General features: G+C 39.2%; 1 protein-coding gene across 2 annotated transcripts in view; it reads left to right on the forward strand.

Moving 5' to 3' along the window:
- Window positions 1-3,261: 3,261 nt before the first annotated feature.
- Window positions 3,262-12,200, forward strand: part of ACMSD (aminocarboxymuconate semialdehyde decarboxylase) — a 109,060-nt gene continuing 100,121 nt past the window's right edge. Inside the window, exons 1-2 of one of the 2 annotated variants that reach the window (XM_059166713.1) lie at window positions 3,262-3,477; window positions 11,090-11,134. In XM_059166713.1, the coding sequence (XP_059022696.1) occupies window positions 3,421-3,477; window positions 11,090-11,134 (102 nt within the window). In that variant the 5' untranslated portion in view covers window positions 3,262-3,420. The remainder of the gene's footprint in view (window positions 3,478-11,089; window positions 11,135-12,200) is intronic. The other variant, XM_059166714.1, reaches the window with a different exon arrangement.

A 12,200-nucleotide genomic window follows, 5' to 3' on the forward strand; every position in this document is an offset into this window, starting at 1 on the left:
ATCCAGATGGCCAACAGACACATGAAAAAGTGCTTCACATCTCTTGGCATCAGGGAAATACAAATCAAAACCACAATGAGATACCACCTCACACCAGTCAGAATGGCTAAAATTAATAAGTCAGGAAATGTTAGATGCTGGTGAGGATGCGGAGAAAGGGGAACCCTCCTACACTGTTGGTGGGAATGCAAGCTGGTGCAACCACTCTGGAAAACAGCATGGAGGTTCCTCAAAAAGTTGAAAATAGAGCTACCTTACGACCCAGCAGTTGCACTACTGGGTGTTTACCCTAAAGCCAGGTGGTGGGTATTAAGGAGGGTACATATTGCATGGAGCACTGGGTGTGGTGCAAAAACAATGAATACTGTTACGCTGAAAAGAAATTTTAAAAATAAATAAATAAAAAATAAAAAAAAAATTTTTAACCCACAAAAAAAAAAAAAAAAGGAAACAAACAAATGTAGTGATCTGAAGGGGCACATGTACCTGAATGTTTATAGAGGCAATGTCCACAATAGCCAAACTATGGAAAGAACCTAGATGTCCATCAACAGATGAATGGATAAAGAAGATGTGGTATATATATATACAATGGAATACTATGCAGCCATCAAAAGAAATGAAATCTTGACATTTCTGACGAAGTGGCTGGAACTAGAGGGTATTATGCTTAGCGAAATAAATCAATCAGAGAAAGACAACTATCATATGATCTCCCTAATATGAGGAAGTGGAAACGCCATGTGTGGGGTTTGGAGGGTAGGAAAAGAATAAATGAAACAAGATGGGATCAGGAGGGAGACAAACCATAAGACTCTTACTGTCACAAAACAAACTGAAGGTGACGGGGGGAGGGGGGTCAGGAGAAGGTGGTGGCGTTATGGGCACTGGGGAGGATATGTGATATGGTGAGTGCTGTAAAGTATATAAACCTGGCGATTCACAGACCTGTACCCCTGGGGCTAATAATACATTATATGTTTATTAAAAAATAAAAATTTAAAATTTAAAAAAAAAAGAAAGGATGACTATCCAACTTTTGTATCAACATGGATGGGACTGGAAGAGATTATGCTGAGTGAAATAATTCAAGCAGAGAGAGTCAATTATCATAGGGTTTTGCTTACTTGTGGAGAATAAGAAATAACCTGGAGGATATGGGGAGATGGAGAGGAGGAAGGAGTTGGGGGAAATTGGAGGGGGAGATGAACCATGAAAGACTATGGACTCTGAAAAACAATCTGAGGGTTTTGGAGGGGTGGGGGATGGGAGGTTGGGTGAGTGTGGTGGTGGGTATTATGGAGGGCATGTATTGCATGGAGCACTGGGTGTGGTGCATAGACCATGAATTCTGGAACACTGAAAAGAAATTTAAAAAATAAATAAATAATTTTTTAAAATTCTAATTAAATGAAGGGGTCTCAGTTTTATACTAGCCCATGATCTCCTACTCCTCCTTTGATATAAATCCTCAAAGCTCTCAGAATTCTGAGTCTATACTGCCTGGGCTCAAATTTTGTTTCTACCACTCACTCCAGGGTTTCTTTCTGTGACCATGGACAAGTTACCTAACTTCTGTGTGCTTCAGTTTCCTCTTTTATGAAGTGGATATTAGTAATAATTCCTCTCTCATAGGATTGTTATAAGGAATAAATTAATTGATATGACTAAAATGCTTGGAACAGTGCCTGAGCCACAGAAAGTGCTCCAAAAGTACTTACACTCACTTTGGATATTGGCATGTATCCTCATGTTGACTGAAGGTCATTTATTCCATTTTAGGTTGTTGAACTTTTTAAAAAATGACCTTGAGGATTTGCTTTATTTTCTTTCAAGCTGAGCAGCATTTAAAAGAACATTTGTTATAATCTACCCGGAATCTAGTTGAAAAGAATGTTGGTTGCATTTTTCCAGAATCTAGTTGAATAGCCTAGTAGGAAGGCTTTTTTGATGACTTAGTCCCTATTCTATGGAGACTGAGATGAAGGGGTCATCCCAAAGTAGTTTTAAGGCTGTGCCAGAGACCTCAGGTCCTTGAACTTTTTAAGCTTTCCAGGAATAGGAAAGAGTTAACATAGAATAACAAAGGGCTGTTTTTTTCTAGGCTTTCTTTAGAGACATGACCCATAGCCCCACTTTACACTCCAGTGGAAGACCTCCCCAAAGGGCTCTGAGAACTCTCAGTATGGAATGGTTTCCCTCTTTTTATCCCTGCACTTAAGCTGTATACAGTTATCTATTACAACATATGCATAATTTTACCTCATTCAGCCTTAATAAATATTAAATGCAAGAATAAATGAAAGAGTTAGAGAGGAGAAGGGAGTTGGGGGAAATTGGAAGGGGAGGTGAACCATGAGAGACTATGGACTCTGAAAAACAATCTGAGGGTTTTGAAGGGGCGGGGCGTGGGAGGTCGGGGTACCAGGTGGTGGGTATTATAGAAGGATTGCATGGAGCACTGGGTGTGGTGCAAAAATAATGAATACTGTTATGCTGAAAATAAAAAATAAATTTAAAAAAAAGAATAAATGAAAGAAAAAGGCAATGGAAAAAATAACATGTATGAAGAATAGACTTTTTCTCTGACTTAAAAGTAAAGGTGAAACTTCCCCCACAACTTTTCAACATGTTAAATTTTCATGAACAAGCCAATTGATCAATACTGTTTAAAGACATCAAGGTAAATAACTGAATGAAAAGCAAAAGTTTTAAAATTGGTTCCTTCTGGGGAAGTAATGATAAGGTGAGTCAGTGATTACTGTTCTTTAACAACACTTTGTACTATTTGATTTTTAACCATGTTCTACTTGATTTTTTACTGTATCTTTTTAAAAAAAGATTTATTTATTTGAGAGAGAAAGAGAGTGTTTGCATGAGCAGGAGGAGCAAAGGAACAGGGAGAGAGAATTTCAAACATGTTGAGTGCAGAGCCCCATGCAGGGCTCAGTCCCATGACCATGAGATCACTACCTAAGCAAAATCCAAAAGTTGAACAATCAACCAACCACACCACCCAGGCACTCCATTTTTTTCCTATGTATATCTTGAAAAAAAAAAAAAAAAAGAAATATTTAAAAGCAAAGATTAACCGATTTTGGACCTGCTGTAATTCAAAAGCACCCAGTAGTACATCTGACCTCGTGAGGTTTAGTACAGTCTTTTTTTTATTTTTTAATTTAGTGCCCAGAGTCCCGATTACCAAAGAGTTGTTGATCCAAAGCCAAGTTGACAAATAAACAGAATTCTGAACTTTAATAAGGCACTTCCAGTGGACTTAGATTGAGCCGACTAAGCTTACTGACTGGTGCCAGAAAGTAGCTGTAAAGAGACTCTGTAAATCAATTAACTCCATTGTTTTTATGGAGATCGCTTGGTACCAAAACTTCTTTCTTTGCATGCTTCTCTGATCCTGTGGAGATGAAAATTGACATCCATAGTCATATTCTACCAAAAGAATGGCCAGATCTAAAAAAGGTAATGGTGATTAATCTGATGAATTATTTCTGGATCTTCTCCAGGGTTTCTCATTGCTTCTACTACAGATCTGTTTATTCTTTGGGGAATTAGATGTTAAGTTTCTCTGCTCTAGGTGTGATTTAAAATTATTTGGTAGCTCTGATTTCCCAGTTTTTTAAAAATTAGCTTTATATTTATTTTCAAAGAATATTGATCAAAGGAATAAGTGCCTTCTCAAAATCCCCTTTTCTTCTCAAATGAAGCAGTCTTTAAAATTTCTGGACAATTTAAGTCAGGCAGTTTTACTTCCATTTAAATCACATATTCAGCTGCTGGGAAGATACGTGCCAACTACAGAATTTAAAGTTACAGTTTCAAGCAAAAGACTATTAAAAAATGGAATATGATAGGCTTCCAAGACTTCTAAAACACATCTCCTTTCCAAAATGTTTAAAATAAGTTTTAGAAGCACTAAGAGATAGCTTTGCGGAATTTTTTAAAAGTCTATTTTAGGACACTGTCTGAAACCTTTCCTTTTGATGTTCTTTAAGCTGTAAATCCTTGTTATGAACTAGAGAGTAGGAACATCAAAAAACCCTAGAGAAAATGACATGAAGCCTTTGTACAATGAGTGTCTTTTTCTCTGTTTCTCAAAAGAGGGAAATTTCCTTTTGTCATTAAGAACTTTTGAATGAATACTAAAAGAAGGAGGTGGGGAACATGAAGAAATGTATAACTGGTTTGAGCTTTATTCAGGCTAAGTATCAGGTTTTACCTAATCTTCTCTCTAGTATTTTCATGCCACTAATAATGTTTCATCTTTTTTATCCCAAGTGAGGAAAAATGAATTAACACAAACTCTAATTAAAATACAGTTTATTATGCAAGTAAGTGAAACTGTTTTCTTTTCATAAATGTCTCCTAGAAGAACGTTAATCTTGTTTCTTTCTCCACTGGTACTTTAGGTAAGGTGAATGAATAGTAGACATTGTCATTTGAAAAATACATATGATGCTGAACCATCTTAAAAGTGTTTCCTGGTGTAGCAGGTAGTAAAAACTAACTGCACTAGCTAACCCCTGCAGGAGTCTAAGGGCCTTCATGGGACATTGCTGCTCTAAATGTTATTATACTCATCGTGTTTTATTAAAGTGTAAACCCCACTTTACAAGGTTAGTGATGAAGACCCAGAGCAGCCTAAAAATGTGCCCCCTCTTTGCTAAAGGGAGAAAACTTTCTACCTACTATCTACCTAGAGTCACAAATCCACCTCCCTTCGTCTGCCTCCCACCCAGAAGCTTGCCTCCAATTTGAGCAGAGAAGTTGTCGTCAAGAGCTGACAATTTCTAGGTGCCCCCACCCAATGAAGGGCCCTGAAGGCATTGTTGAAACTGGTTAAGAAGCCAAAAGATGCAGAGATTAGGGAGGCTATAACCATAAATATGTGCCCTGGAGACCTCCCAACCACATGCTCTGCTGGCTCTTTTTGCCCCTTCTCCTTTTTTTTTTTTCTTTTTTTTAAGATTTACTTATTTATTTGAGGCAGGCAAGGGGCAGCAGGAGATGAGAGAGAGTCTCAGGCAGATTCCACACTCAGTGTGGAGCCTGATGAGTGGCTTGATCTCACAACTCTGAGATCACGACCTGAGCTGAAACCAAGAATCAGACACTTAAGTGAATGAGCCATCCAGGCAACCCCCCTCCCTTCTCCTTCTTAACCTCTAGCTGTCGCCTAAAAAGAGGGGAGGGGCATTCAGTTTATGTCCCAGTAAACCAGGGTTCTATCTAGTAGTCTCATTTGCTGCAGATGACTGATAAGCTTAATAATATTGATGATATAATGATAGTAATAATAACCATTATACTCTTAAACTGCCAGGGAGCAAGATACATATGTATTAGATTCACATAAAAATCATGTAAATTGCAGATAGGATTTATATTATTAACCTTGCTGGACAGATGAGTATCCAAGACACAGAAAGGAGCCTCTAATCCCAGAGCTATGTGGGACCATGGTGGCCCCTCTGCAGCATTACCACTGCAACCACCTTGATAGAGCTTGCGCAGGAGACTATCACTTCTATGAGGGATGTTTCTGCTTCCCTTTGTCCCCCACTGTCTCCCTCCACACCAGCCTGTTCCCCAACTCCCCACATTCGTGTAAACCCACTGAGAGCCTCATCACAGGGTCACTGGAACCTAACTTCAACCCACAGGTCAAGTAAGTGGATTTGTTATGTGGTAAAGTCTTCATTTGATTGCAAGCAAACCAGTGATGAAAAAAAAAAAAAAAAAAAAAACAGCTGAAAAACAGTTTGTTTTCAAACTGGGAGTGAGATAAAAATGGGACTCTTCTTCCTCTCACCCCATTACCAGTACATATAGCCAGAATAATGTAAGCATTAAAGTGACCTGAGTCCTTGGTGTTCATATGGTTCAGTAATTACAGCAGATTTTCCTTTATCTTCAAATTGTTTCTCAAGGGATAAAATATTATTTCAAAACATCAATCTCTGATCTTTTCTCACCATTTTCCCAAACTTTCCAATAAAAGAATGAGAAGGAGAAGCCAGTTTTGTTTCAGAAGATGAAGCCCCATTGGAAGAACTAACATGTTTTCCAACCTGCCTTTCCTTATTAAACATTAATGAACACACCTCAATAACCTTGACCTCCTAATGCAGTGAAGAAACAGATAAGTAGAGTCAAAATGCCTGGGTTGATATTTAACTAATGATTATTAACAACTGGGATCTGAGAAATCTTTTCATTTTCACTTGCTAATAACCATTTTATTCAGACTTACAGTTAAGATCCGTAGGGGGAAAATCTATCTCAGGTGTAAAGAGCAGATGCAGGGAGCACTTGATTAAATTGTGTTTCTGATGCATCAGGACCTCTACTCTCTGCTCTCAGAAAGAGGAGGATGGTGGCCCAAGGAACCATGGTGAACATTGTTTTAGGTTGATCCGTGATGAGATTATTCATAACAATGATGATAATAAGGTCTTGGCTCTTTCCTTCAGTAAGAATTTACAGACCACCTACTGTGTCCCCAATAGTAAGATTTGCAAAGATTCTTCCAGTTTTAAATGGGTTTGAAAAATGCTGGCCAGTAACAAATATATATTTACATATTTTTTTCATTAGCAATGATTTAATTGTACTTGATCACTGTCAGATTTTAGGAAATAAAATTCCAGACATAATCTGACTTTTAAGCAACCCCTCTGAGGAAATAGATATCTGGTATCATCATACAGGAAGTTCCTTATTCACCTCATGAAGTGTGATGTCCCAAGACATTAAAAATGCCTTTCAGTTCATCTATCTCTAATTGATATAAATCTATTTCAGAAATATATCTCTTGTATGTAGAACTGAATTCCCTTGATTTTTTTAGTTTGTTTTTTATTGTCATGACCTTAAATACCTATGGTCATTGTCAGTCAAATATTTTCAGACTGTAAATGCCCCTTGGCATATGCTCTCACCAAAACTATTTTCAAGGTCATAAATTTCAGATCCCAGGCTTGATTCAACCTAGGATGATAGCTGCAGAACTATGTAGAACCCAGACTTGCAGCAGTTGCCCTAAATAGGTTAGGCCTTTCCAGGGGGGTTAGAAGAAACACAAAGTGGTCAAATTTTGTGCTTTCCAAGAAAGAGGAAGGAGGAACACAGGGTGACAAAAGCTCCTTCTTTCAGAGCACTCTTTAATGTCTGGAGCTAGAGTATGCCTTCTTCTACCACCTAAGGATAAAATAGGCTGCCACCACTATGCTACGTCTAATGCCACCCCTGGCTGCCGCCACCACCACCACCAAGCTTACTAACATTACTGCTACCACCTCACAACCTCTACCATTGCCACCACCACTTCCATCCCTACAAATACCACAACCATCACTATCACCCCCACTACTTCCATCATTACCAATGCCAATGTCATCATCATCATAATCATTGTTAGCATTGATGAGGCCCTTTCTATAAGCCAGGTCTGGCATCAGTAGCTCTCTATGAATTTTATCTCAATTAAATTTCTATAAAATGCTATGTTACAGCTAAATATGAAGCACAAAATGTAGCCTCACTTGACACATAAGGAAAGAGTGACTTTGAGATGCTAAGTTACTCCAACAAAATTCAGAATCTTGTAAGTGGTTGGTCATATGTGACAAGATCCCTTTGTTCTGCCTCCCCCTGCCTCTCTGCCCTTCCTCCAAGAGAATACATCTTTAACCTGCTAACTTATGGGCTAAAGATCCTTAGCAAATTAAGAATAAGTAAGAAAGAGAGAGAGGAAAGAAAGAATAGAGAAGGAAACAAGGAAACAAAACTTTTTCTTCTACAGTAAAGTAAAATTTCAGTGACAATTTCCCAATTCAAGAGAAAGTTTATTGACTTTAAAGTGTAACTGGTTGAGGCCATATGCCACCTCCTCCACCAATATAAATCTCTCATCAGCTTTATCCAGGAGAAGATGGAGGTGGAGAGCACGAGGGAATTAAATGCATGAAAGGAGAAGAGTGGGGTGGTGGGATACAAAAGAGAGACTTGGTACAAAGAAGAGAATCCAGGCCCCTGATGGACAGTTTCCTTTGCATGCCCAGGCTACTACTCCAGGTCCTATGGTGTCATTTAGGAAGGGGGCAGGTTGATTTTTCAGAGCTAATATGATTATTTGGAAGTAGAACTCAAGAACAGACCTTATGTCAAGGTAGAACAAAGCTGGTACAGAATTTACAAAATCTTAAATCTTTCTTGGGGTGGCCCCAGTCACAGACACAGAGACATACAAACAGCCCTGTGCTGCAGGCCTAGACCTCCCCTCTCAGTCTGGAGGTGAGAGGGTAGCTCGGAAAAGAAACCTGCCAAGGACTGACTCCCTCAAGACAACTTCCCTATAACATGACATGAAAATGAATCACTGTTAGCTGGTTTCATCCAACTATAATAAGCAAGAAGGTGAGCTGATATTCAGCTTCTCTACCCAACACTACTGACAACTGCTTTTGATAAGCTCTTCATATCACTGTTTCTGGCCCCTCATCTTCCCTTCTTCCATCACACGGTGGGAGTCACTGTTCTGAAGCCAGGAAATGCTGAACATTGGAAGTTCTGACCCCAGACTATCTTTTCAATCTCCCTCCATAGATACCACCCGACTCAAGTTGGTGGCCAGTACCCTCCTACAGGCTCCCAGAGAGCTTGTGTGTTACTCGGCCACAGCACGTCTCACATACCATTACCCTTCAATACTTGACAGCCCACCCCCACATGTTCAAGACTGGAAGTGTCCTTCATTTCCTCTGCCCTAGTAAGGCTGGTCATGGGTGGGATTCTCTGAGAATTTGAAGAATGAATGAACAAAAGGAGATTTGAAAACCTCTAGTTATGTGAGTCATATATACCTATGTTCTCAGGCAGACTTTGAAAACTTCTTACGCATGATCTCAAGAAGAAATATATTTTATATTGTGACTCAGTTCATTCGTATATATAATGGAAAAGTCTAATGAAACTAATAACACATGGGAAACATTCTAATGTATTATTCTATTCTATTCTGTTCTGTTCTATTCTCTTCCACTCTGCTTCATTCCATTCCATTTCATTCCTATTTTAACATGGGTTTTCCAAGAAGCAGACCCTGAAACAAAGATTCAAATGCAAGTAGTTTACTTTGGAGGTGATCTCAGAAACACCAGGAGAGAAGAGAAATGAGACAGGGAAAGCAAGTCAGCCAATGAAAGTGTACAATGTGTGCCTCATCTCAGACTTATCATGTCCAAGTGGTGGGGAAACCAGGGTATTCAATGTATATAAATATAGGCATCCTCAGTCACTGGTTGAGGGATATGGAGGCTGGGGTTCAGGAATGGGGACATTAATCTCCTGATATTTCTGACCTTCTAGAAGGACTGCATAAAAGCTAGCTTCAGTAGGAATAGGGAAGTCCTTGTCAAAGAAACGCAGGGTCTGGCAGGTGTAGGAGAGCTGGTGTGTACAGGAGTGTTAAAAAGAGGGAAAATAGGTAGAAAGCTGGCAGCATTCATTACATAAATTATTTTGGCTTTTAGGATGTCTGGGTCACCATCCACTAAACTGATTTCATGATCTACTAATGGGCACCTCATGGTTTGAAGAGCAGTGTTAACATTCTAAGATGGTATTTCTTAAAGAGTAGACTTTATAGTCCACATACTTCTGGTGGTCTGTGAAAAGATTTTAGATAGTGCATGAACAAGTATTTTTTAATGTTAATCCTCACTTAAAAATTGCAAACTAGTGTCTGATATCTGGTGCAGAACACATAAACAACTCTCAAAACTCAGTAATAAGAAGACAAATAACCCAGTTAAGAAAAAAAAAATACTAGACAAAAATGTTCACAGATATTTCACCAAAGAAAATATGGCAAATGAGTATTTGAAAAGCTTTTCTAGTTATTAGAGAAATACAAATAAGACCACAATGGTATAACACTACACACCTACTGAAGTGGCTTTATTAAGAAAACTGACAATACTACATGCAGGTGAGGGTGTGGAACAACTGGAATTCTCATACTTTGTTGCTGGGCATACAGACTGCTACAGCCACTTTAGCCACAGTTTCTAAGTGGCAGTTTCTCATGAAGCAATTCTGCTCCTGGATATTGACCTAAAAAAAATTAAAATATATTTCTACACAAAGAACTGTCTTCAAATGTTTATAGCAACTTATTCATAATAGCAGATAAGTAGAAAAACAAAATGTCTACCAAGTGTCCCTAGAATGGGATACTCCTCATCTCTAAAAAAGGACTGAACTACTGACACATTCAACAACATGGATGGATCTCAACTATATTACTAAATGAAAACAAATCCGCTCATAAAGGATGTATAATGTATGGTTTAACTTAAACAATATTTTGGAAAAAAGTGAAACTTACAAACTGAGAAATCAAACCAGTGGCTGTAAGAGGCTGAGGACAAGAATGAGTCAAGTGTTGACTGTGAAAGAGCATTATTTTATATTTCAGGGTGATGAAAGACTCTATTTTCTTTTTTTTTTTAAAGATTTTTATTTATTTGTTAGAGAGAGAGAGAGAGATACAGAGCGCAAGCACAGGCAGACAGAGTGGCAGGCTAGAGGCAGAGGGAGAAGCAGGCTCCCTGCCGAGCAAGGAGCCCGATGTGGGACTCGATCCCAGGACGCTGGGATCTTGACCTGAGCCGAAGGCAGCCGCTTAACCAACTGAGCCACCCAGGCGCCCCTGACTCTATTTTCATTTTGATTGCAATGTGGGATTGCATGGAACATACACTTACAAAGATCTAATTTTACCATATGTAAATTATACCTCAACAAACCCAACTTAAAAAAAAAAAATTGCAACCTAGGTAAAATAAGCACTTCTATGACATAGAATTTTCCTCTGAAATAAATATATTTGAGGGAAAAAAATGAATTGATTTAACTACCAACAAAGTATGTGATACATAGGTGTACAGGGAGAAAAAGGGAAAGTGATGCCTGGTAGGATGGAACTCAGCATCTTTTGCCCCAGAGATGCTCCTTTATTGCAGTCCTTCCTGTTTTGTTCTTCCAGTTTAACTGTGCTTCTCCCCCACAGAGATTTGGCTATGGAGGCTGGGTGCAGCTCCAACACCACAGCAAGGTGAGTTTTCCCCAAATTGTGAATGTGCTTTAGACAGGGACATCCTGAGCCTGAGATTTTCTTGCAGGTGGGCCTCCAGGGAGCTCAACTCATGTCCTCTTATTGACTTTGTAATAAGCAAGGAAGCAGTACTGAGTTTCTCAAAATTACTAGGAAAAATGAGGGTGACTTCAAAGAGCTGTATTTAAGAAGAGAAAATTGCAATTTGAGAAGCCATTAAGAAATCTTTTTTTTTTTTTCTACCCTAGAACCAATTTTAGCATTTATTGTTCTGCCTCAAGAAAGTGACCTGGGCTCTTTCCACAGGTTATTACAGTATATTAATGCCAACCAAATAAATGGCACAGTTTAGGTTTGTGCACAAGCTGGAGAAATTAAACACTGGAGACAAAGAGGAGAAAAGCCACTTTTATTGAAGGTTGAGTCTGGTAAGAGAAAAAGCAAGAGGAGGAAAGCCTGGGGCAAAGCATTTTGTAAGTAGTGAGGCCTGTGCATGAGCTGAAGTCTAGAGCTACACAGATGCATCTCATGCTCTGTCAGAGGCATCTCATGCTCTCATGGAGTTAAGGTCACATTCCTGAGCTTCCAGCTAAATGTAGACAGAGCATGGAAGCACACCCTAGAGGACGCATGGTCTGGGAAAGCACAATTACCATGCGTAGGGGTGACTTGGAAGAAATGCAAATTTGGGGGTATCACCCCAGACCTGCCATCTCAGGAATTCTGAGGGTCAGGCCAGCAATCTGTGTTTGAACAAGCCTCTGGTGATTCTGACACTCACTCAAATCTGAGAACCTTGGGGTCATACATTCATTTACTCACTTAATGATTTATATTGACACCTATTTTGTGTCAGGCCCACCAATCCTAGCACCAGGAGTAACCTGCTGACCCAGAAAGAAATACTCTGGGGCAGATCGCTCTCACCTCCACTAAAGAGGGCCCACTAAGTGCTGCTATAGACACGGTGCTACACTTTTCCCATTAAAAGTGCTAGTTCCTAGGGGAGCTGGTGATGTCAGTTGGCCTTAAATCTCCCCAAGGGAGAGTACATTCTGAGTAGAGC

Source organism: Mustela lutreola, chromosome 3 (genome assembly GCF_030435805.1).
Source record: "Mustela lutreola isolate mMusLut2 chromosome 3, mMusLut2.pri, whole genome shotgun sequence".
In the NCBI taxonomy this organism is placed as follows: domain Eukaryota; kingdom Metazoa; phylum Chordata; class Mammalia; order Carnivora; family Mustelidae; genus Mustela; species Mustela lutreola.